The sequence below is a fragment of the Lepisosteus oculatus genome, chromosome 5 (genome assembly GCF_040954835.1).
Source record: "Lepisosteus oculatus isolate fLepOcu1 chromosome 5, fLepOcu1.hap2, whole genome shotgun sequence".
Taxonomy (NCBI): domain Eukaryota; kingdom Metazoa; phylum Chordata; class Actinopteri; order Semionotiformes; family Lepisosteidae; genus Lepisosteus; species Lepisosteus oculatus.
Window position 1 is genome coordinate 20,253,106 of NC_090700.1, and position 26,526 is coordinate 20,279,631.

General features: G+C 39.6%; 1 protein-coding gene across 11 annotated transcripts in view; it reads right to left on the reverse strand.

The window, feature by feature from the left end:
- fndc3a (fibronectin type III domain containing 3A) overlaps nucleotides 1–26,526 on the reverse strand; it is a 120,199-nt gene that overhangs the window by 71,108 nt on the left and 22,565 nt on the right. For 6 of the 11 annotated variants that reach the window (XM_069190201.1, XM_015341894.2, XM_015341893.2 and 3 more), the window contains 2 exons: nucleotides 20,840–20,984; nucleotides 16,956–17,030 (listed from right to left, as the gene is read on the reverse strand). In XM_069190201.1, the coding sequence (XP_069046302.1) occupies nucleotides 16,956–17,030; nucleotides 20,840–20,950 (186 nt within the window). In that variant the 5' untranslated portion in view covers nucleotides 20,951–20,984. Of the gene's footprint in view, nucleotides 1–7,290; nucleotides 7,772–16,955; nucleotides 17,031–20,818; nucleotides 20,985–26,526 lie in introns of those variants that run through there. The other 5 variants (XM_069190199.1, XM_015341900.2, XM_015341899.2 and 2 more) reach the window with 4 other exon arrangements.

Genomic DNA, 26,526 nt, shown 5'->3' on the forward strand with positions numbered 1-26,526 from the left:
CTTTTGCCTGAAGAGGGGAAGTATCACCTGATACTAAATAACACGGGGGAGAAAGTGTGGACCTCAACTTTAATTCTACAGGAGGTTGCCTGTTCACAGAGAACTTCTAGTCTACTCTAGTCCCCTTTCTAAACACACAAGGGTTTGAGTAGGTCCTAACCATGCTGCAAGGAGTCGAGGTCTTCCACGTTCTGGAAGCAATAGAACTTGACTACTGCAGAAAGGAAATCCTGGTCCCTGAGGATTGGAGTGGTGTGTCAGCATGTTTTCATTCCAGCTCACCCTTTTGCTCTTTGCAGAGTGGTGGCACTGTGGCTAAGGATCTACACCTGTGACTGGAAGGCTGCCGGTTCAAATCCTGTGGCCAGCAGAGGACCCCTACTCCGTTGGGCCCCTGAGCAAGACCCTTAACACCCCAGCCGCTCCAGAGGTGCCATATAAATGGCTGACCCTGCGCTCTGACCCCAAGCTTCTCTCTCCTTGTCTGTGTGCCTGTGTGTCTTGTGGAGAGCAAGCTGGGGTATATGAAAAGACAAATTCCTAATGCAAGAAATTGTATATGGCTAATAAACTGATTTCTTATCTCTTCTTATCAATGTAAATCAGATTATCACTGGCTTAACAGTTATGCAGGTGTTGCTGTTTTAATGAGACCCAGAACACGTACAGACACACCAGCACCAGGACCAGGTCTGGACAGCCCAGCCCAGATCTACATACTCACAGAACTACAGGGGAAAATGGGCAAGTCCTAATCTGATTTATTTGTTTGATGCATCAAATGAATACAAATAGAACACATGGCACATTTATATTTACTTACAACTTCTGGTAAGGTTACATACAGAAGTCTAAACTTAAAACTACAAATTTAAAGAAGTGCACTGCAGTGATAGGAAAATTAGTTAGAACAATGACAAAAGAAAGAGCGATGATATGGGAGACATCTCCACATGAGATGAATTAATTATGGTATCACAGGTTAGTGTTTTACGCACACTTTTCTGTCCAATTTTGCCCATTTTACTAGATAGTGTATTCCTTTATAGCAGAAACTAAGGAAACAAAAATATTCCATTCAAGACATTTAAAATGCTTGGAAAATTAAAAAGAATGTTGAAAAAACACATTATATTACATGCAAGCAGTAGGAATATTTATTATACATATCAAAGGAGCAGTGATGAACTTAAAAAAGCAAACCTATGAACAACATTTAGCCATTTGCTCTTCCCGGGAATGTGGACAAGAAAAAAGAAATGACTGAACAGCAGTAAGCAAATTCAATGGACGTGTGCTTGTTGAATAAAAACAAGGGAATTTTAATCAAGGGAGGTTTTGTTCAAATTATACAGTACATTCATAAGACCTTATTTGGAATTGCTCACAGCTTTGATCACAAAATTACAAACCTGTAAGAATCAATCCAAAGAAGACCTAACATTTACATTTTTGAGCTTAATCCTGTCCTACAGGATTAGCCTGACAGGCCAAAAGAACTGATCCATTTAGTCTTGGACCAAGAACTTGATTTAAATGGGCCTTTGCCACCTGCCTTATGGTCTGGTCATAATGGCAAATAACTTGGCAACAGCAGTTCATTCCCTATTCTATACACAAAAAGCAGCTTTCGAGAAAAGCACCTTCCACATGACTGTGAGAAGGAGCCCTCTGAAGCTGTGAGCCAAACACAGCTACATGCCAAGGTTTTTCCATGAACGCTTCTAAATAAACGCACATAAGAAACGTGACAGTGCAAGTCTCCTTTGAGTCTTCCACTTGGAGGAAAAGAATTATGCTGTGTTTTTTTTTTTTAATTAAAAAAACTCTGGCTGTTTCCAGCTACACATTGTGTGGGTGTATCATATTCGTGCACGTCTTCACACCCTGGTTAGAAATTTCCAAACACTTGTGGAGCTCACGAGGAGTGGGTGGGTGGGGGAATGCTCTTTTGTATAAACCCATAGTGTTCTCCGACAATCTGCGTGGGAGAGAAAGAGAATCCTGTTGCTGATGGTGGTCCATGCCCCCCTTTTAGTCCGGAAGAGCTAAGGAGACAGAGCCCTGGGAAGAGGTAAGGCAGACCCTCGGAATACTAATGAAGCAATTATAGAGCTGGATACAGCTGGGGGAAGACCGATCCCTCCCTGTTTTCACAGCGGGAGAGGAAATGAGACTTACTGCATGGAATTCAGATCCAGTTTAGAATTCAATTGTGCAACTGCACTGCTGAAGCAAAAAGGCAAATTGCGCATACTAATATTTCTACTTTCCAGCAAACTAACACAAAACAAGGTATCTAACATCTGATGTTGGCTTGTATTGGAGATCCTTATAGATCACTAATCAGAAATTGTCACCATGGCTTGGCAACAGGTTCTTATTCATGCCAGTTTTTTGGACAGTTATACATGTCTTTCAGAAATTGAAATATGATTCCACTTTGCGAAAAACTATATATTAGATGCTGCAGAAAACTGAATATATCAATAGGGGCTTTCTGTAAGGTGATATTACAATTCTTGTAAAACTGGTAGAAGTTTCATTCCTAGATGATAACATAAATCTTCTAGTGTAAATGACAGCTAGAATGACAACAAAACAGGAGCGATGCAGTCAATTAATATGACAGTTATTACTAAAGGCTCTGCATCTTCCTATGATTGTATGCAAATACATTTTACATAATCATAAGGAGATGCAGATATTCCAGCTGCAGATGTACAACTACGTATCAATTTTAATATATAAAAATAACCTTTAATTTCATATAGGATTGCTTAAATTTGTGCTAGATCTATATAGCATTGTTCATAGCATTAAGATGATAAAGTGTACGACACAAAACCTTATTCAATGCATAATTTCACTGGTTGTCAAGAAATGAACAAGCTTAGCTAATTTTGCCCTTCTGAAAACTCCAGCTGCGCCATCTATAGCTTCACCTCGAAGAAATTGAGACACTTTTCTGGGAAGACTTTCAAGATTACCGTCTGATGCTTTTACTCACAGGAAGAGGTCAAAACTTTTCTACTCATCAGTTTTAATAAATCGAAAAGCTAAAAGGAAATATATTTCAAGCCTGTGATTCATGGTATATACCGGGCAGGACATATACAGCTCTTCTGGGGACAAACACATTGGTGTTGAGGCACCAACACATCATAACAGTTCTGCCTATTTAGAGCTGTATTTACTACAAACACTTAAAATTGTCTTAAAATTATGAACTCTACCATAAGTGAAACTATTATCATGTGAATGTATAATTAATTACTGACAGAGCTACCATCCTAGTGAGCACTATTTACTTCTGTCAGAATATACATCAGCTAAGACAGCACATTCAACAGCTGAATTCTCAAGTATGGACAAATTACCTCACACTACCTACCATACCTACAAAGCCCCAAAGAGTGCCAAACCCACTATATTAAAAGAGTGACCCTGGGAACCATTTATTTCCAATTCAGGGTCATGGGGGAGCCAGAGCCTACCCAGGCAAACAAGGGGAGCAGGGCAGGATAAACCTTGGACAGGGCACCAGACACTCACACACCTAAGGCCAATTCTCCTAGAATCCAATTAACCTGCCAATAGGTTTCTGGACTATGGGAAGAAACCAGAGCACCCGAACGAATCATGAATGTGGGGAGTGCATACAAACTCTACACCCTCCTATCTTCTTGATAAGTACTCAAGAACTGCCCTTGCAACAGATCTAAACAGTATAACAGTACAGTTGATAAACTATAATCCTTTAAAAAGAGTCAGACACTTGAAGTACCCTAAGTTCTTAACATAGGATACAAATACTTTGACTAAAACATAAGCAAGTTATGAGTCAGAGGACTCAATGACTATTTTAGAAGTCATCATTAAGTAACAATCAACTAAATTTAATTAACACCATTAACTATTTTTTGTTAGCCCCAAAACTACCAAAGTAGTTGTGTTTCAGTCATTAATAAACAAATCATACCTAATGTTTCACAAAGAAAAAATGGATTAGGCATGTGTTAGTACACTAATGCTACTATTTACACAGAATTGTAGCTACGCCAGTCTCTGCACAGAGCACCACAAGCTGCCTTAGTGTGCTCACTCATATGATGGTTTACAGAGATGACACAGCTTGATCTCACTATACTTTGTTACAAATTCCACTCATTTTTTTCTATTTTTAAGAAATAAAAATGCAGAACAATAATGACTTTAGTAATAAGAAAAATGTCTCAATAGTCCTTGAGTTCAGATGCAATGATCAAAATTAAGTTTAGTGATGATGGTGTGACAAGACTGCATAACTGCAGTACTATAAAACTATAAAATTGCATCATTATTCCTTCTTATAGACCCATAAGCCAAGTAATCCCAAAAAATAGTTCTAACTAAATTATCTCCGCATTGGTCCATGTTAATTGATACAGTCAGCTCTTAACCCGTGAAGTGTTGATTCAAGACTTCTTTCTCTACTGGAAACCAGGCTCCAGGGCAACAGATCCTTCTCGTGTGCAGCCCCACGTCTATTAATCAGACAGCCCAGATCCAATCAATTAACATGTAAATTCAATCTTACTCTTGATTTCACCAAGCCAACATGTTGTACGTCTTTGCTTGAGGTTCTTTGACCAAATCTACAGATTATTTTTTTAAATTGGGGCCTTACGTGTTAGTGAACAAGTAACTACAATAATGGACACAAAGAGGATTTAGAATCACAGAAAATTGCAAGCAGAAGGTATTCAAAGAGACACGCTTGCAATTAGTGGAGTACTCCAGGGGTCAGTATTAGAACCACTACTCGGGTACAGTTCGAAAACCAGTGAAGTATGTACAGTACATGGTCTGTAATAGGAGGATTGATAAACACTAGAACCTGCAAACAAAATTCAAGATTACTTAGAAAAATCTTGCAAAAGATAGGAAATCCAGAATTTAAACAAAATACTTTTTGGAAAAAAAACATTTATGTTGACACATCATTTACATGATCTAGACAATGTGAGGAAGCAATAAAAAGGCAAAAAGAATGTAAGTATATATGGTTAAAAGCAAAAAATGGAAATCAAAGGATATTCTGTAGGGCAGAATAATGCAGCATCAGTTAGTTGCCTCTTTGTGGTGTTTGTATGTTCTCGTATTTTAGGGGTTTCTTCCCCCAGTCCAAAGACATACACGTAGGTTAACTGACTTCTGGGAAAATGGGGCCTGGTGTGAGCGAGTGTGTGTCTGTGCTTTTGTCTGTGTTCACCGTGATGGACTGGTGTCCCATCCAGTGTGCATCCTGCTTTTTCCCCCGTTTCTTGCCAGGATAGACTAACTCCCCTGAGCCCCTGTATTGGATAAAGTGATTCGAAAATGGATGGATGGAGGATACTCTGCTAAAATTGTAAATTAACTAGTAAGGCATAATTTAGAATTTGCTGTACAATTAAACTACAGTAAATACTGTATATATTAGATATTGCTGCTCTGGAATCAGTCCAGAGAAAAGTAACCTTGTGAATATTGATGTGCTTTCCAAAGGAAAAAGAGAGAATGTTCACCACTGAAAGGCTGATGGATCTGAACCTTTTTAGTCTTAAACAGACTACTTGAAGAAGACTGCAAGAAAACAAACAATGTCAACCCAATGGACTTTGGAGAAAAAAACAGATGCCTCAAAATTGAACTACAGAGACAGCTACACAAATTACACAAAGAGTTGAGGGAAGCTGATACACTAGTCGTTAAAGAAAACAGCTGGATATTAACCTAAGATATATTTGCTTTGAGCTACTTTATGGGCTGAATGTCCTCCTCTCATTTGTAACTTTTCTTATATTCCATATCAAATTATAGGGCTATATCAAAAAGCCCTAAATATTGCTTTTATTTTGACAGACAATTATTGTAACAGTTGGACATACAGGCTGCCTTTGCATGGGTAAGCAACACCTTACAATACTGGACAATTTGTTATCTAGGAATATGTTAAAGATGAAAAAAACTGATTTGTCATAGTAAACGCCAGTGTACTGCTGGAAGCTCTCCTGCAGTTGTTTGCTATGTTAGTGATAAACAAATTTTAACATTATGTAGTAATAAGGGTGGACATCTGTGCCCTGGTCTTCCATGTAGGTTTGGAAAATGGTTCAGTGTGTCAAAGCAAGGTTTTGAACCAGGAACCTCTTGCTAACAGCACTTCATTGTAACCACCATACTAATTAGCATATAAAGCCTAACACTTTGACAGATCAAAAGATGTTGCAGGACAGTTTTAAATCTGCTAAACTTCAGATTTATAAGACGCCATTTTTAACTTTAAAAGGAAACTGGGCACTGGGTATTGTTCAAATGACTAAAAAAATCAATGTTTCAGTTCTTCCTGCCCCTTGCAATAAAGCCTGGATTAGCAAACAGCATGCACTTCCTCTCCAACGACCACATTTAAAAAAAACGCCACACAATAGACGGATCCTGAATGAGAAAGCAGATTGCTAATGAGCTATTAGCACCGCATTAATCTTCTACTAAGGAGACTCAGTCAACATCTGCTACACTTGAATCGAAGCCCTCTTCCTGTGCAAAATCCCTTTATCCTTTTAGAAGCAGTTGCAGCAAAAATGAACTTAAATTGATTAAATTAGGCAGACTACTGTTAGAAGAGTAAAGTAATACAGTGTACTATTAATGCAACAAAATTTGCTCTTCTACAGAAACTTAAAATGAAAGGTCATTTTTTCTGGCTGCTGCTCTGGGGCTATTAATGCTTTCCCTAACTGTTTTCACTAACACAAAGGCAACCCTGGCACACACCAACAAAATAACTGAAAGGCATCAAATTCTACCTCCGCTTTCTGTCGGAAAGCTACAGTGAAGTATCTGACTTCACACAACATCCAGCAGTTTTCCTCCTGCGCTGACAACGGCACCAGGCTCTCCATCAGAATCCCCATTCATGAAGATGAAGAGCAAGGCTGGTGAGGGGGTTTGTTGTGCCACAGGGCATCTGCAGCTCCCACTCTGTGAGCAGGGATGAGCGTGTCTCTGTTCTGGGCGTGTGTGTGTGAGGGTTGAAGTGAATGAGGTCTTGTCTAATTTAAATTTAAGCTGTTCCCCCATCTGTGGTTTCTGTTTTGCCGATTTTTTTTTTCCTCAAGCCATGTCACTAGCTCATTAATTCCTACAATTTCTTCAGCAGGCCAGCTCCAACCTCAGCTCTCAACTGATGTCCACTCGATGTTAAGAGAAACAGATACGCACGGGGAAAAAAAAAACAGCACATTGAAGAAAACAGCCACTTACTGTCGCCCGCATCACTTGGTTTCATTCAGATGCTTTTACTACAGGCAGGAAAGGCAGCTCAGGGCTTCAGCAGTCACAACACACAGGAGGACCCAACCTCTCCCGCTCACAAAGCAACGAGGCAATCCGACCCAGGATCGAAGGCATCAGGCCTGACTTCTCCGAGCCCCCACACCAAAGTAAAAAAGAATCACGCCCGGAGTTCCTCCTGAAACATTCCTCATTTACATGACATGTGGAGATGGGATGCCGCAGGTACAGCCAATTATCATAGGAGCCATCACTTACAGCGCAGAGCTTCAAGCCGAGCCTCTCCTATTAAATTAGCCCCGTGTACAGTGCATCTTCCCCAGCTAGCGCACATGAATATGTTGCGTCTCTATGGCAACTGAGTCAACAAATAGCTGCAGCCGCATCTGCAGCTAGATAAAACTATCAATGTCAATCACTTCAGGGGGGGGAAAAAGCCTTCTTCACTAACGCAGTAAAAACGCTTATGTTTCCCCCTCCTTTCTTCTACCAATAGCAGCCAGAGGCTATTAAAGAAAACCAAAGACGGTGAGAGAAAAAAAGAGAGAAAGAAAAGGTAACAGGTTTCCCAGAGGTATCAGGAGCTCTACTTCCACATGAATTGTTCAGACTGAGCCAAATCCATCTACGCTTGTCGGCTGACGTGTACTGCTATGCAGTGCTCTCTCTCCCTCCCTCGCTCGCTCTCTCATTCAGAGCTCACGCCCCAGTACCTTCTATTTATATGGTCATCAATAGCCCCCAGGACAAGGCAAACGAGTTACTGTTAATATCCGCTCGGGTCACAACAGCACCTTTGACAAAGGATAAGCAAAGTGCCACGTGAGGAGGGAAATATCAGGTGCCTTCGAACAACTGAACAAAAGCCTAGAATTTTGACAAGACATGGCTTAAAACAAACAAAAAAAAAGACTAGGGATATTCATGATATTCTTATTAACAAATGGATGTTACTTATCATATGCAGGTACAGACAGTGAACTTCTGTTTCCCACTACTGCACTACAGTATCAAGGATGACCATATATCTAGACATTTTTCTATAATATAACTTAAGTTGTCCTGGACTGATCAGAGTAACACCTGTTGTGCTATTGATTAATATTCGGTCTGCTGACAAGTTGATAGTTCACAATCTGTCAAAAATAAACCATGTCTTCTCTACAGATATACAATATCCTTTATTTTCTGTATGAGGCATTGAGGAGTAGGGGACTCGACACTTGGCATGACCGTTTCCAATGGCACCAAAAGCACCAGTGTACTATCTTTATCAGGACTATGCCTTTTCCTCACAGGCTGAAACTCAATACGCTACATTTTACATCTAAACTGAAAAGTCCTTTTTTGTTTTTGTGGACTTAAAGGGGAACTGCAACACTATTTTCATATTATGGGGTTAGAAAGTATTTAGCAATGATGAGAGCATTTCAAACCACAAAAGTAAAATGTACACAGTAACGTGTAAAACCTTAAGTTGATGAGAATTTTAGGCCAATAGCCTACCAGCAATCAACTCACAAACTGGATTGAATACCCCCACTTCATTTTTCCCTAAATGTCTGGACACACCAGCGTCAAAAAGAAGCAGCAGCAGTAGAGGTCAGCAAAGCTTCTGAGCATGTGTTCCCCACTGCAGGATACTTTCCATTGGCTTGGTTCAATGTGTTGGCTGAGCTGAACCAAACACCAGTTAACTCTGGAGCATTCTCTAGACAGATACATTCACATATCAAGGAATCATGAGGATACTCAGACATAAGACATGTAACAATACTTCTATGAGACAGAAGAGTTCCCTTATTGCAAAAAAAAATTAAAATGGCAATGGTTGCAGTGTCAGACTGTCAAGAAAACTACCCTGATCGAGATGACCCCTGGCCAAAGAGAACTCAAAAAGACAGGGAAAGTTGCATAGCTAAGGTTTAGGATCAAACTAGGGAGGGAAGGGTTGAAATATCAGGTTGATTTGTCTACAGAAGACTAGCAACCTGAACAGATAATCTGCTACACTACTTAATATGATGGTCATATTAGAGAATTGGAAACTGCACTATAATCACCACAGCAACCAGCACACTGGTCACTCAATGGGTTGCTGTGACAATGACATCCAGTAGGTGATCAGTTCCACCTGGCTATTTAAAAGCTGCTCTGCACTACTATGACACTCAGATTAATTTCCTTTTCTTAGCATTCTCAGTGTGTGTACCTTGTGTACCTTCTTGAGCGTTCTTCGTTGGACCTTGCTTATGGAGTTTTCTCTGAACTGTTTTATTGGTTTTAAACTTGGTTTTGCTCTCTACAACTTCACTCACTAACTTCCCCGGTACTGTGACCTCGAGTCCTCCTGCCTACAGCCCCTGCTTGTTTTTTTTTTTACTACATCTTTGAACCGTGTTTTTTCTGGTTGTTCGTCTGCTGCTCAGGCTCACTGCTTACTGACTACCTCACCTGCTCTTGGATCCAGCTCACTGCCTCAGACCACTGCACTCAAGCATGTAAGTGCAGTGGTTCTACAAATATACAGTATCTTTTCCTGCATCACACTAGACATTAACAAGGTCCATTAATCTAGACCATGTTTCAGATGCAGACCGGAAACCAGAAAGCAATTTACCTACCAAAGTTTCAAATCAGTCAATCTTTTAAGGCTGCTTGGAGCAACTTACCTACCCATGGATCTACCTTACAATATTAAATTGGGAATGAGAATTAGATAACAGGTAAATATGTATTTAAGAGTTTTCTAGCTTTCAGATTCCAACACTTTTAAAAGGGTGCTGGAACACAAGAGTTGTGTTATGCTTAGAAAGCATAACACAACTCATAGAAAGCATAACACAACTTATGCTTAGAAATTCTGGAGAGAAATGGACTGCCTGGCCCACTTATATGCATATGATCTAGAATCGGCCAACACCGTTATATTAATGTCAAATAGTCAGGTAACCAAATTAAACTTTTTAGCACAACATGGGATATTTAAGCAATGTATGAAAGAGTAGTTTAAATGACTGGATTGCAGCTGACCAAAGTCCCAGCACAAGAAGAGAAAAGGTCAATACTAGCAGGTGTATAATGACAATATAGCTATGCAAAAAGATCCTCTGGATCACTAGGAAATGCAGAATTAGCTAAACAGGTCAAGGATTTTAGCTTGGAGTATTCTCAAAATTAAAAATTTCAGATCAAAAATATCTTCAGGTTCAAAAGTTCCTTCATTCATATAAGCAAATAGCACGCATTCTGAAGATGCAGCACATAATCAGTGGAATTTCTTTACTCCTCACGTAACCTGATTGTTTGGTTCCCTTTGCCGTTTAGTTTGAATGCACTGTATGTGCCTTGGCAGTATCAAAGTAACCCTTGCTGTGCATCTGACCCCAGGGACATTTGCTTTGAGAACGTTCTTTTTGAGCCCCTTGGTGTTCGAGTCTGATAGGGAGCAGCGTGTGATATCCAAAGACGTAGAAGGAGCAAGTATGCTTTTGTCAAACTCACTGACCTAAATTAGGGAGAAATGGCACGCAATGTTTTTTTTTTGTTAATCGGCCCACAAATTAGGCCAATGACGTCAAAAGCCCAGCTAGCAATGTTATCTGTGAGTGAGAGAGACAATAACTGGTCTTGGATGGCAATTGTTTACTCTAGTTACTTGACACACAGTTTTACTTTTTCTTTTCTTGTGGAAGAAAACATGTTCATCTTTTTCACCAGTCACAAGTAATCGTGACTATACTCAAATTTCATCTGGCTGACTGTGAATGATGTGAAAAATGAACACGCAGCCATCAGTTCCTAAAAATCTGTTCACGTACTTTTTAAATATTTACACTGTCATTTATACTGATCTTGTATACCTGTTGTCTTGATGCAAAGTCTGTACCCATTATTTCAAGGGTACTTCTTATAATAATACTCTAATTCTTCACACTACATTTGTGAAAAGCAAGCAAAAAAGACTCACAGGACTAAATATCTGCTGTTATTTTTATAGCATTTTGTTTGAACTCTTTCTTTTCCTAGGACTGCTCAAAGTCTCTCATTGTCTCAAAAAAAGCCAAGTTATTGAGCTTCTTAAACAGAATTTAAGTAACTTCTTGTGTGGTATCAACTCTACTCTTTGAATGCTGTGCTTGTATTTTGGGCATTAAGCCTGTTTGAACTCTGCCAAGGGTGTGTTTTTCCTGCTACTGATTGTAAGATCCATGGACAGGATTATTAAGACACATAAGGAATGCACAATATTCAGTATGGGAGCTTGGAAGTGGCATCTCTGCTGTTTGCTGATGTTGTCCTTCTACCCTGATCTATATATTCTGACTTGCACAGGAACATTTCAGTGGCAAGTCTGAAGGGAGGGAAGAAGAATCGGTATTTTCAAATCCGAAGTCAATGTGGTCTCCCAGACAAAAGTAGAATGTTCTTACCGGGAAATACAAATGATCTGTGAGTGGTGGGCTGATGGTTTGGCAAGACTGTGGTTTATGGTGGGAGCTGAGTTTTACAGAGGAAGCTCTAGGTTTATAGGTTAAACTCTGGTGGAACGCCATCTCTCAGCTGCCCAAGGTACGATAGGGAATCTCACAGGAGTAACTGTTGTCTGGTCCCCTTTACTCAGCAAGCTTCTGCTGACCCCTATCAGCTTCACCAAGTATAAAAAAGGAAGACCGAAATGGCCTAACAGCTTGCTGTGCACAAAGGTTTTTATATTTTAATATTAAGCAGACTTTTTAAAGGTCAACGTTAATGTTGCAGGGTGCTTTTCTGACTTACCATAACCCTTTTGTGGGATTAACAGTGATCTGACACTTCTGTACAACTAAAACTACACATGACAAAGTCTTCTCGCATCACTGGATTGAAATTTTAGCGGTGATTCATACTTTGATTTCCAGCACATACTAATTCTTTAATGACCACAGGCAACACGAAACAAAAGAACACACGGCAGGTGCCTAGATAAAATAAAAATCTTTACAACACTGTAACAGCTAGCTGCTGGGATCTGTGCTGATCAAAGACACAAACAGTTTGATCACATCAACATTAACGATCACATTAACCAAGTATGAAACGAAACATCACTGCAATAAACTCACAAAATTATAACAAATATGTAAAATGTATTTTTTGGGCTGCAAGTGCATGGCCATTTTCTTGAAAGAAAAAAATCTTTTTGCATCAGGTCACAGACATCATCTTGTGGGATAAACACGTTGTTTCTGAACTTAAGATCTCGTGGTCTCAGCTTGTTTCCTTAATGTTCAGTGGGGCTCAAGTCTGGTGATCGGGGGCATGCATGGCGTAACTATCACAATCTCACCTTGCAAGAAAGATGAGCAGCATGAGGACCTTCTCTGCCCTATTGGAATAGTGTCACATCAGGTTGAACTTACAGGAAAGGCAGTAAGTAAGGTTCCAAACATCAATGTCCAAAGTGGTATACTTAATGTTTCTAAAAACACACCAAGTGATAAGGTTCTTCTGATGCTCAGTCTAATTACGGTACTATGCTTAAAAGAGAATCTCTTCTGCACTGTTTTCCTTTCTAAGAGACATCTGGGTTCCTGACATTGCCTCAGCATAGCGGGGTTGTTCAGAACTAAAAATGTAAAATGTCTCTGTTTTATGATGTTGCAGATGAACACTGAAATGAAATGGTTTACTAGCAACCAAAAGAATAAAATGTTCTGAATAGGCCCTTCTATGATATCATTTTTCTTCTGTTCCTAAATATGATCTTATTTAACTGTTTACTACACCATACCTGGGTTTCTAAAACACCCTGATGGACCTGTACAGCTGCCAAGGTAACGAACAAACAACTCTGATAAGTTTGGTCTGTCCCCAGACTTTTCTGTTTAATGATTTATTTTGTTCTTGTCAAATAACTTTCAATACGTAAATAATTACAGTTGAACAGACTGAAAGTCTGAATGAAATAACCCTTAATGCACATTTTGTATAGTGTCATTTGTTTAAAATCGTAATGCAGTATACAGAAAAAAAATACATCAAAGAAGATATAACCAATACCGCATGGATTTTTTATTTTTTTAACCCCATTCACAACTTTTAACAGCCGAAAACCATTTGATCAATTAAACCATTAGTTTTATGAAAGGATTGACTAAGCTTAAGAAATTTAGAGAAACATTGCTGAAACAAAACCCAGAGTGTCCCCAAAACCAAGAATGAGGTCTTGATGATGTTTTTTAAACAGTACAAGACCAAAAGAATTTCCAATAAATAACACAGAATTTGATGGTACAAATGAAGCCAAAGAAAGTACAGATTTTCACAAACTTAACACAAAAGGCTAAGTAAGACACTGGAATGCATTTGAAATTGGAAACCCAAAAGCAAATTGAGTTGAAGCAAAAAAAAGTTCCGTTAGCCTCAATAATGGAAGAAGTTGCTACAAAACGTGAAGAGTGAGATTAGAGGTCTGTAATACCAACTCCTGGCCATGGAAAGTGTTCATAAAAGCAGTCAATTACGGTAATAAACCTGTTCAAGCTCCAGATCCTCAAACGAACAGACACACGGAGAATCGCACAGGCCTTAAAAGCCCAGTGCTTCTTATTCACTGATCCTGTAGCCCTCCCAGGGGTGTCTCTTGTTCTCTTTGCTGCCTGTCAGTGGATAGTAGCTATTATACCTGTCAGTCGAACAGCAGGTAAATACGACCCGGGAGTCCTGCAAGCCCACACAGTAAATACTGAGATTTATTAAACCGACATAAAGGAAAAGCTGCCCAGCCAGATCGTGAGGCTAGTAATCCCCCTCCACACACACACTTGCCTCCGCAGCTAAAGAACAGTCAAGTTTCAGAGATGTGTCATACGCATGTTTTCTCAGTGGTTGTAGAGAAAGGAGGGTCTAAGTTCAAGAGCAACTGCGATAATTTCTATGATAATTTACAAACCATATTACAGTCTTTTTTTTTTTGTCTACAAAACAGAGCCACTGATTCCTGATGAGAAGCACAATGCTTTGGTTCAAGGAGAGTGACACTAAGCCTTAAGAGCTACACAGAAATGTCCCAGTACAAAATTGCAGATAATATATGTGAACTGTCTTGGTATACAAGGACTGCACTATTACAAAAAGCAACAAACATTGATTAAACAGCTATTTCTTTTCCCTGTATTGCGCTTCAAAAGAAACGCATCATTGCAACAAAATGTTTGCATTTCAGTTGTCTCCCTAGGGCTATCTCCAGAGAGAAAGTATCCAGCATCAAAAACATTTTACAACATATTCAAAAGTGCCTGAACAATGATTCTGAAGATACTGTTGTGGTCACACAAAAAAACAACAGCTGTTTAGTTGCATCTGAGAAATGGTAATTTAGTCCAATATGAGAAGTAATAATTAAATGGTTTTCATCCGGAATTGGAAATGTCACTGTTACACTATGTAAAACTTAGGTCCTGTTTATTAATACAAAGAAAGATTTCCTATGTTCTCCGACAATCACAATAGTTTTTATTAGAGACCTTATAGATAAACTTGTCCTGTTATTCAAAGTCTTGCTCTCTACTAATTTGAAAGCTTGTTTTTCTTGTTTTATTTGACAGTGTTAAATGTTAAAATGTTATTGCTCATAGTATTTGTTACTATAACAAGACACTGTGATATGGAAATTACCAGAGATTTGAACTGTGTTTCACATAAAGAAGTTCAATTAAACCCTGTGAGAACTACAATGCCATTCTTTCACTTGTACTTCCAATCTCCTTTAGGGGCGGTGTATCTCTCTTAAATAAGTCAGAGATCACAGTGTCCTGGCAGCTCCCACTGGGTGGACATTGGAGTAAATCCTTGCTGATCCCATTCCAACTGCCTCTCTGGTGATACTTAACTAGGGGAAACCTGGTTGTATACTGACAAGCCCATCTCACATCTGCAATATCTGTGTTAAGAGGATCTACTGTATCTGAGTTCCAAACCAAAGTCTTGTATTGAATTCATCATTTGAACTAACCAGGCCCACACATTCATAGAATTTGAACTATTTAACTTAAATTCAGTTAACAGCTACCCTTAGCTATAATGTGCTGCTACATCAATTTTTAAATGTAAAATGATACAAAGGTGACAAATCACCACCACCTGCTCCAAACAACCCAAAGCAGGTAAAACAGGCATCAATATTTGCCTGCTTGTTGGGTCTGGGGTTCAGACAAAAAAACTGCCTAGAAAAACACAGACTGCAACATTTCTTACTTGGCACTAGGGAAGAGTTCTGCCTGGCTTTGTCACAGAGCCCCAGACCTTCTGTTGTTTCCACTGAGACAGGGTACAGGTGTGGTCCTGGTAAAGGCCCCGAGCACAGCAAAACAATGACACGATCAATGGAAGGCAAAGTAAAACACCGCACTCCATTAACCAATACTGTACTCCTGCAATGGGTATGACAGAGATCATTACCATGGCAACCCAAGAAGACTGCAAGACAGCAAAAAGAAAAGGACCTCAGGCAGGAATTCTACTGCATTAATAATGACACTTTAAATTTTCATGGCACTACTGTCCAGTTACAAAAGACCAGCTTTTACTAAGAAAAACACATCGGAGCGTCAGTTGTAGTGGCCATTTAAGGGACACTGCAGTGCCGGGCAGGGGATACTAGTGGGGTACAAAGCAGGAAGAGATTTGTAACCCTGTGCTTGAACTACAAAAAGGTCAGCACAGCCATACTCGGAACCTGTAGGAAAGCCATGATGCGGCAGTAAAAAAAAAAGGATTTTGGCGATGACGGCTAATGTGACAGAGGGGGGGATTTTTCTCCAAAGAGGCATTTTAAAATATGAAGTTAGGCCTTTTGTAGACATGCTTGTGGGGAAAACAAAATTCACACTTGGGGTGAAACCCCCCTTTTGTTAAGCCCTTCATCCTGCAGTAGAGGACTGGCCTCAAAGAGCTCGTCTGTGGTCATGCCATTTAGAAGACTTGCTAGCCAGTGCTCCTCAGTGCTGCACTCCTGTGATGAACCCCATGACAGGAGCAGCAGGGAGAGCTGTGTGATCCTGCTCACCCCCAGAATGGCTTCTGCCTGAAGTACTCACCCTCCTTTTGAACTTTTTAGCAAATATAAACTCAAGTGGGATGTGGCACATGTAGAATTCAGTGGGTTAAGACTTGAAATGATAAACCTTATTTGGCTATAAAAAAACAGTGCAAGTAAAGATAGAACTATGCCAACAGGGATAAGGAAGGCCCGCAGTGAACAAGGTGTATAAGAAGGAAAAACATACTCGAGGAGATAACTTTGCAATGACAAGAATCCAGACTGGCTGACAGGCACTATAAGGATAAACAAAGGCTTAGTCACTTGTTTCCACCTCAGCAAGACCCACTTGAAATCCCACGTGGTTTCACAACAATGTTTACACCTCCTCCCTGCTGTGCACAGAAGACCATAATGTTCCACAGGCACAGTTCCTTGCATCAGCAGAAGAATTTCAAATTAGCTTTGAACTGATTTTCATTTCTTCTCTGTATGAGTCTAACAGTCACATTCACGCCCCCTCCCTTTTGACACATCAAAAGTACTATCATTCCCATAATGCAACTGCAGTCACGCTGGCATCTAAAGATTCCTGCAGAGTCGCCAAACTCACCTTACAGTTTTGAAAGTCTGAGACTGGCCAAGTCAATCTCCTGATTTTAATCCAATCGGGCATGCATTTCACTTGCTGAAAAGGAGACTGAAGTCAGAAATCCCTCAGAACAAACAGCAACTAAAAATGGATGCAGCAAAGGCTTGGGAAAGCATCTCAAAAGAGCAAGCCAAGTGTTTGGTGATGTTAGTGGGTTGCAGACTTCATGCAGTTATTTTGTGCATAAAGGACTTGCAACCAAAGTTTTATACTACTTTGATATACTTGACTGCTCACCCAAAAGGGGTGATGGAATACAAAAAGTGCTATTATTTTTAAACATTTAATGCATGTATGCACAGAAATATCCAGACATTAAAGATTACATTTTGCCTCATATTCACCTTTTAATCTTAAATACATATTGCTTGAATATACTGTGAAAAATAGCAAACTGAATTCACTATTGTTATGGGGAACAATGCATTTCCAGAGCACACAATCTTTCAACACTGCATAATATTTAAACCTTTAACTTAAATCATGTGCGCACCCCATTTTAAGTTGCCCTGGTACAGAGCATTTCACACATACATTGTGGATGAAATAAGGAACTCGACAATTCCCTCCACAAAAATCCCCGCACGTATGTTGCTTTTCAAGGCACCAAATGCCAGCAACGTAGGCGGGTTCATGGATTTTCCTTCAGAAATGAAAAAAAATAGTGAAGAGCAAAACTGAACATTAAAAAATTCTTCATGTACACACTGCTGTTACACTTGACTTAGATTGTGAATCACCCCAACATTAAACATTTAAATTGAGCTCTTACCACCACATAATACATCTCAAATCCAACTAGTGGATTAAGGTGTAGCCTCTTAACTTTAAAAGCATGAACAGTGCGTGGGGGAAAAAATACCTTCCCTGAAGCAGCAAATTATTTTGTTGGTTTTGACAAGACCACAAATCGATAGCAGTTAGTAATGTTATCTAATTCTATTTATTCATTTTTAAAGTGTATAGGTACATTAAACATATATACTCATGTCTATACATATTCCAAGCTAAATATATTATTGTTTATGAGTAGTTTAATTATTTAGGAATGTAACCTGGACTTATAACAGAACCCACTTTATTCATTTAGCCACACCCCGTAACTTGTGGTCCCTAACCTGACTTTATTGCATTAATTCCTATGGGAAGAGCCTCCCCCCCACACACACTTTGAAGGCGCATAGGCAACGTTTACACTCTTATGGTCCTGAACTCTCTGTATTTCTCTTTTGGGAACAATGACCTGTTATACATTGTTAAGCTATACATCTCAACTTTCTGGCCCCCAACCAAGACGTATAATGGACTGTCTGTATGCACAGTTCCATATGTCACAGAAAAGGAGAAAATTTGGCCAGTGCACTAGTGCTTGAAGTCTTTACAACCACACTCCATGAGGATGACAAAGTGACATATTAATAGACTTATTCATTTTAATAGCTGTGTACAGTACTTGTGATGATGATCACGATCGATACCTGTCCTCAATTAATATGATGCATGATTGAGACACAGGACTGTCATCTCTGGGACCAACTTCAAAAGAGCCAGTCCCCCTACTGCATGGCTTCTGGAGTATAAGATGTTAAAATTATGGCAAAAAACAATGCAGTTCTTTACAGAATATACTTATAACCTTTGAAAAAAAATCAGAGAGAGCTTGCTAGCAGTGACGTCTTTATTTACTTGTTTTGACGCTTTTCAGTGCGCTTGAATGAAAATTAACATCAAGGCTGCCCTCCTTTTAAAAAAAAACCTGAGTGGAAGCTATTCTTTCCCTGGTGTGGTTTTTTGTAGCCTGTGCTTGAAATGCTATAAGCACGTCAAACCCAGTCTATTTGTGCTCTTACGTCAGCAATGACCCTAGAGTGGGATTTTAATGAATAGGAGACTCTTATTTTTACTCAGCCTACATCGTGAATACATACTGTCCTATGTTAAACTGCAGAATCACACAATCTCAGGGCTGTGCTCTTGTATTGGAGATTGGTTGCTTTTGAAGATAAACCTCTTTATTCTTTCTCTTGTAGATTCAAGTATCTCTGTTCAGAAGTAATGATGATGGGATGAGTATGGAGATTATTTTCTTTTTATTGACTTAACTTTTAATAGACTTTCACCCTCAGCAGCTTCATTGCCAGACTGCAGAAAGCTATTAAGTGTTAATGGTTTCTCCCTGTAGTTTTAATAAATCCTCTACAGATGGGGACAGAAGTGAAAAGCCACCCATCAGGCTTAAACAAGATCTACATTCACCAAAAAACATCATGAAGCCCACAATGATATATTTTACTCACTCTCTTCAATACTTCTTCATCAATTTCCAAGCATGTCGTCATATACTTTAAAAAAAAACTGTTTCAGGTTATTTTATAGAAACACAGATGCAACAGCCTTGAGAAAACCTGTCATATACTTTAAAAAAAAACTGTTTCAGGTTATTTTATAGAAACACAGATGCAACAGCCTTGAGAAAACCTGTACATTAATGAGACTATTGTTCTAGCTTGACCAGGGGTAAAGCCCTCATGTTTGCGGTTAGTGCTCCAACTTTATTTAAGGCTTTCATCAGCTCTTTACTTATGAGAATCTGATGAAAGAATGTACTAATTTCATTATATTAGTGATGTACAAAGGTAAAATTCATCTGTGTAAAATTGGGGATGTCCATTTCTAGACCTGTAGGGCTGCTGTTTGTACAGTTTTACTATCCAGCTCTCCTCTTAAGTCCGTAACTGATCTAATTATCACCTTAAATGGAACAGTTTAAAAAAGCTGTGGATCTTACATGTGGAAATATAAGATACCAAGAATGTTCATTAGTAAGTTAAATGAGAAATTTTGCAAGAAACAGTGCCAGATAACAGAGAGCTCCAGTACTAATGTGCAGAAGGTGTGAGTGAAGTCATTTGGAAGATAATTCACAGCCCCGTAACTCTGCTCTGTCATCTCCACACCATACATTGTGTATAAAGCACATTCCTGCTTATCTGCCGAACACCATAAGGCTAAGTGATGGATTAACATCTAGATCTGCCTGACTGTGACCCTGGGTTGCTGGCCCTTTAATGGTTAAGCAGTGGGTTGGCTGGGGCACATGGTGGTCTCATGGTTATGTTATGTTACAGCTATGAGAGATCCTGTACAGCAGAGGAGGGTATAGAGGTCGGACCCATCTGGACTGGTACTGGAGGGTCAGCAATCAAGAATCCAAAGATAACAACCTACTAACAAGGAACTGACAAGGAAGGGAAATGCTATACAACCAATCACCAACCATGAATACGGGACTTAAAAAGCTGCACGACAATGAAACTCTCTCACTTAAAATCTGGCAAATTCACAAGCTATTCCAACCACGTGACTGCGACAATTGTTGTCCAAGCTTGAAAATGAACTTTAGTAAAAAAAAAACACCAGGCTTAGAAGTGAGCTCATACTGTATGTAAACAGAATTTCTCCGCAAGAAGAGAAATCTTGAAACTAGCTAGCCAATTGTAAGTTTACCTGATCAGTGAAATTTTAACAGTTGGGCTTTTGGTGACAATCCTGAATATTTATGTATATTCAGAAGTAGCAGATACAACTTGGATGTGTGAACTGAGTTTCTCCCCCACTTCAGTCTCACCTGCACACAAACCTGAAACACAGTGCAAAAACCTTTGGAAAGCTACCAAACCTTAGTGGAATTCTTTCTATTGTTAAGGAGGCATCTTCAGTGTCAGGCTAAGAGAAACTTAGCAACTGACATTGTCACACAGGTTTTCTAGCCCCACCCAACCCTATAGTTGAATCGGTCTCCCCCACCCTCTGCACCTCCTCACCATCTGAGTGTTTCTTGTTACCTGCTGAGCTCCATCTCCATTGACCATGGAGGGTGGCGGAGGGGGGGCCAGGAGGGACAGGTCACCGCTGATCCGAGGGCTGGGCTCCAAAGGAGGAGTGTGGTCAGCCATGGCCTCCAACGCTAACACGGGTCTCCTTCAGCTCCTAGAACAAGAACACAGCACTCATGGGCACAATGCACATTCAGTCTGAAGATGGTATAGACTGCCCACCCAAAAAAACTAGCAAGGAAGAAAGTGTAATGCTATTTAGATTATAATATAACATCTTATTTTAACCAATATATTATTGAATCCATAAACACTTATTTTATGATACTTTTTATTCTAACATAATGTAATGCATTACACCAGCTTCAATTTGATTGGCAAGCGGCAACAATGTTTTTTAATAGCAACTTGCCACAAAAAAAATCACAACAACACAACTTAATGTACTCCACGTCTTGCTTTGCTTGGAGTAACATTCTGTAGGAGACATTGCTGTAATGTTCTTTTCTGTGTCCCTGGATGCCTGCCTCCTGCAACATGAGCATTAACTTCTTATAGTGAACTTTATCAAAAGCCTTCTGAAAATCTAAATACACCATATCATATGCCCTGTGCGTTTCCATTACTACTGCTGCTTGTGTTAAAAAAACTCCAACAAGCTGGTAAGGCTTGGATTTACCTTTTTTAAATCCATGCTATTTCCTAGAATATTATTTCCAGATAGGTGATCCTCTAGTTCTAAGAATTGTTTCCATTATCTTGCATGAAACAGAAGTCAGACTTATCGGTTCAATTTTCTCAGCCTTTTATAGATAGAAACTACACTGGCAATTCTTCAGTCCCCGAGTACTACCTTTGTCTTAACTGTTGGAAGAGATGCAACAAAGGTTCTGATTAACATTAACAAAACACCTGAATAATTTTTCTCAAGTACAATTGCTAAAACACAGGCCTTGGCATTTATTAATCTTTATTGTGCTCTGAATTAGTCCAGAACACAGCAAATACATTTTGAGGGGACAGAACCTTTTTAGTTTTGAACAGAGAAGATGATACTATAAAAGAATTCAAAATACTCAAAGGTACTGACCAAGCCTGGACTTCTTCAGAACAAACAATGAAACATGAACCACAGGATTCCAAGTCGAACCTACATGGAAGACCATTTAAAAACAAGAACAAGAGGCACTTCTTTACACAAGGGAGTGTGGCAGTATAGAACAAGCTATGCAGTCATGCTGATAAATACAATACCCTCACTTATTTCAAGAAACAGCTGGATGAGATCCTTGGATCAATTAGCTTCTATCAAAGGGGCAGATGAATCAAACTGACTCCTCTCATTGGTAACGTTTCTGATGTTCTCATCTTACCACTGAGGACTAAGTCAGGGCCAACAGCTCAGCCCAGGGTACGCTCAAATCACTACGGTCAAGACAGTGAGGCATGTTAACCTACCTAACAATCTCCATGCATCACAACAACTGTTCTTATGCTGGAAAAGCTCACCTGAACCCGACCAAGTACTGCTTAGTATGCTATTTACTGGCTCCACACTTACAGCTGGTAAATGTTATGGATTCATTGTTTTAAAAAAAAAATCTTGCCACAATGTTGGAGAGTGGATAAAGATTAAGAATGTCTTCAAAAGATAAAAAGAAATACAAAAAAAGTTGTTAATTTCTTTCCTATCTGCACACCAATGTCTCGAGCTACCATTCAACATTTGATGACCTGCACCGACACTTAACATACAACTATCTTGGCATGTCAGCTTGGCATCAAATCTAATGTTTCAGGTCAACTATGGACATATGTCAGATCATTTAGCACGTACGTTTTATTCTTGTTCATGCATGAGTGAGGTATTTTCTGCCCCAGCCATAAATGACTAGAGATATTCTGATTGCCATTGTGTTGTGTATGAATACTAGGGGTTTTAATTTTGGCCTTTTATTTTACCAGGTCAATCTACCCATTTAGTATGTATCTTTTAAAACTGCACTTCAAAGTTGCTCATTGTTAATTACTGCCCTCTAGCAGACTACATATAATGCACTACAGTTACCAATCATGCTTCAAGAGACGAAAGAAGCTCTTGGTATGTTAACAGTATAACCCTAGGTATTTTAGTAATAAAAAACGAGAACATGCAGCTGGTACTTAAGTTGCATATGTCTAAACACCCGTCCATTTTCTAATCCGCTCATTGAGTATAGGGTCAGGGGCTGGAGCGTAACCGGGCAAGAAAAGGGTGCAAAACAGGATACAGGATATGAGATGCCAGTCTACTGCAAAGCACATAGAAACACAAATACACTCCCACTAGAGTCTATTTACATAAGTCACCTAACCTTTCCAGCATGACTTGGGACTGCAGGAGGAAACTGGAGCACCCAGAAGAAACCCATGTGAATATGGGAAGAACATACACAGCATCTCAGGAATTGAACCCAGGGCCCCAGTGCTGGGAGGGGATGTCAAAGTTCAGCGATTTAACACTTCACAAAATAGGAAGAAGAAATAAAATATGCAACTCATCAAGACGTGAGGATACTAATGAATATTGCTCTTCACTTTCAGACTATATTTGGTGGTCCACGCAGAGATTTACTTAAATGAGCAACTGACACTTGACATTATTTCAACATTAGAATTGCAGAGTAAACCTATCCTAAATAATGCAACACTACTGAAGTCATATCGTTCTGTCTTTATCGGTTAGGCAACAACTCAGGACTGCAGGAGGATGCATGTGGTGATGTACTGTGAGCTGCTCCTGGAAGCAGATGTTTTACCAAGAAACCGTATGTCTCTCCCAGCCACCCACTGCCTCAGCAGAGGTAATAACGCTTAAATGTGTCTCTCTCTGAAAAACAATCATTACACTAAAGAGAAGACAAATTTTGTTGAACATCTAATCCATATGTCCTATTTGTGTGGCAAGGAACTACAGCAAATTGATTGGTGCCATTAAGAACTGTGTCAGGAGAGGACAGCGTGCAAAACACAGCATTTTAGTTCATCTAATTGCTATCAATTAGTTACAGACCAAATTGCGAGCTTCAAACAACGGAGAAACAAAAAAAAACACTTGAGTATAAGTGTTTATTCCCTTTTTTTCTTTCAATAATAACTTAAAATGCAAATCTCATGAATACTATACATAAGTAATAAAAAAAAGACTTTTTAGCAATGCCACCTAATTAAACAATTTTCTAATTGCTTTATCCAATACTGGGTAGCAGGGGAGCCTGAATCTATCCTGGCAAGCAATGGACAATTAACCTACCAGTATGTCTTTGGACTGTGGGAGGAATCCGAAAACCCATGTGAACATGGAGATAACATACAAACTCCACACAGATAGCACCCCAGGAGTTGAACCCATGTTACAGCTGCAAGGCAGCAACACTATCCACTGCACCACCATACCACTGCCTGATGAAGACTCAAAAACTGACAGGACGATGAGTACACTACTTTTCTGACAAAGGCAGAAATGCACTCCTAATGACCACACTGAAAATGGACTGTTACGAAAACTTACAGATTTAAAATAAAAAATTAACTCAAATAAAAAACAGTTTCAGGAGCTAGAACCAGTTACCCAATGTCAGAAACTAAGGGTACAGTCTGAAAAAAATGTATATAAAATTCAGCTTTTATAATGGATGATCATTATTAAGAATCCTCATCATTAAGAATTTGACTCCCTTTTGACAATTGTGCCACACAGGCAAATCCAATCACTCCTTCACTGATTTGTATCTCAACTGTATGCATGTAGCTAATTTCTCCTTTGTGCTCCCTAATCTCTTGCATTGAAACATACCAAACTTTATAAAGGACAATGCTAAGATCAGCTTGACATCAGAAAGGCCTGGACCGATTTCCCATGAGCAGCAAACTAGACACAGCAACACCTCCAACACAACAGATTTAAGCAACTTCAATCAGATTAAGGCAACTCATTTAGTGTATGGTGGAACCCTTAAACTTAAAAGCACATGACACTACCGTCTGTACCTTACTGTGAAGACATCATTTACAGCAGAGTACAGGCCAACATCTGTCCAGCCTAAGAGATGCTTCCCTTAGCATCCAAGGAGTTGAGAAAATATGTTCATGCAGTTTCTTTCTTTATATACTGAGTACCAGACCAAAGCAGCTCTGCAAAGGTGAGGATTCAGGAATAGAGTGAAGACAGAGCCCGAGTCTGTGTGCTTCATTCTGACACTCTTCAAGGGCACAGTTACAAGCTCTTGGTTCCTTGACAGTCTTTCAGCTTTTATAGGGGCCGGTAGTAATGAGTAGAGAAAGATGTGCTTCATGTTCGCCTGCTCTAATTAAGCCACACACGTGGCTCTGTGAAGAATCTGCAAACTTGACAGGGATTAAAATCAGAAGGACATGCAGCTTTCTAACAAACCAAAAGATCTGACGTGATGTGGTCAAGACACCTTAACATTCAGATTCATGGTCAGTAGAAAAACAATATAAAATGGATCGAGCTCTTGTTAGAACCCAGCCTATTCTGGAAGTAATCTGCCATCTAAAAGCACACCACTGAAGAAGAACCTTGATTTTGTAACAGATAATGCTTTTAATGCAAATGAATCATTCCTGGAGGTTTGATTTCAGCAAGCGTCTCATCTTCACTGCAAGAACCTGGGTAAAATTTTAAAAGACAGGGCCACATTAACATTAACACGTGGCATGTAAGCCAACCATAACACATGAACAAATGTGACCACAGGGGAACATCTGGCAAAGGGTTACCTGAAAGAGTGGAGACTAGCTGTGAATTCAGGGACAGCCATTTTAATTCAAGTGAAAGTCCACTGAGCTACTCTTGTTTGTTGGCACGCTGAATGACCTCTTCCTGTGTTCCAAGGTCCCAAACAACAAAGCCCCGCCATATCAAAACAAGCATTCAATGTTATAAACCAGTTAAGCGGATTTATAGCCATACTGACCACACGATGCCCGATGCCCCCGTGTACCTGCCTCAGTTTTGTTCTTATCATTTTTACTAGTGACATTTTTCTTTTACTGGATTTAAATTGTTTTCCCATTTACTTTTATTGTATTTTTAGTGCTATATTTACTTTATATATCATTATGTATTTTGTAAGTGGGCCTAGATAAGAGTATCAGCTAAGCAAATAGCAGAATTATTCCATTAGCGTCTGCTTCTGGCCATGTAAGATAAGGTGTGTCTTTTGCTGGCATGCGCAGAGACACCTGCCATTAGTGTTTGTCAGAGAATAAAAACCCAGCTCTGAGACTGCAAAAGCTGTCTATCTACATGCAGACATACGTCACTGAATGTAACAACTTTCATGTCATTTTGCAGCTGTTCATCCAAGGAAGGTAGCGAATGATGTGCAGCTGCAGCTGTGTGGCAAACATATCTGTCGTGCTCTCAAACTTGCGAGTAGCAACCATCATGTACTGTTGCAGGGTGCACCCCATTTCTCATTTTGCTGACACACTGTTCCTGCAATGCACCCCATCTCCCACTCCACTGAACATGGAAGTATTCAGCAAAAGTATTGCCTCTGGGTGTGAAGAACTCCTTTAGAGAACTGAGAACTGAGAGCAGTTGTGCATGTGGCATCTCACAGGGGAAGTATGTAGAAAATAGGCCTGCTGCACCTAAGCAGTGATCAGACCCTTATTTCTGGCCAGTA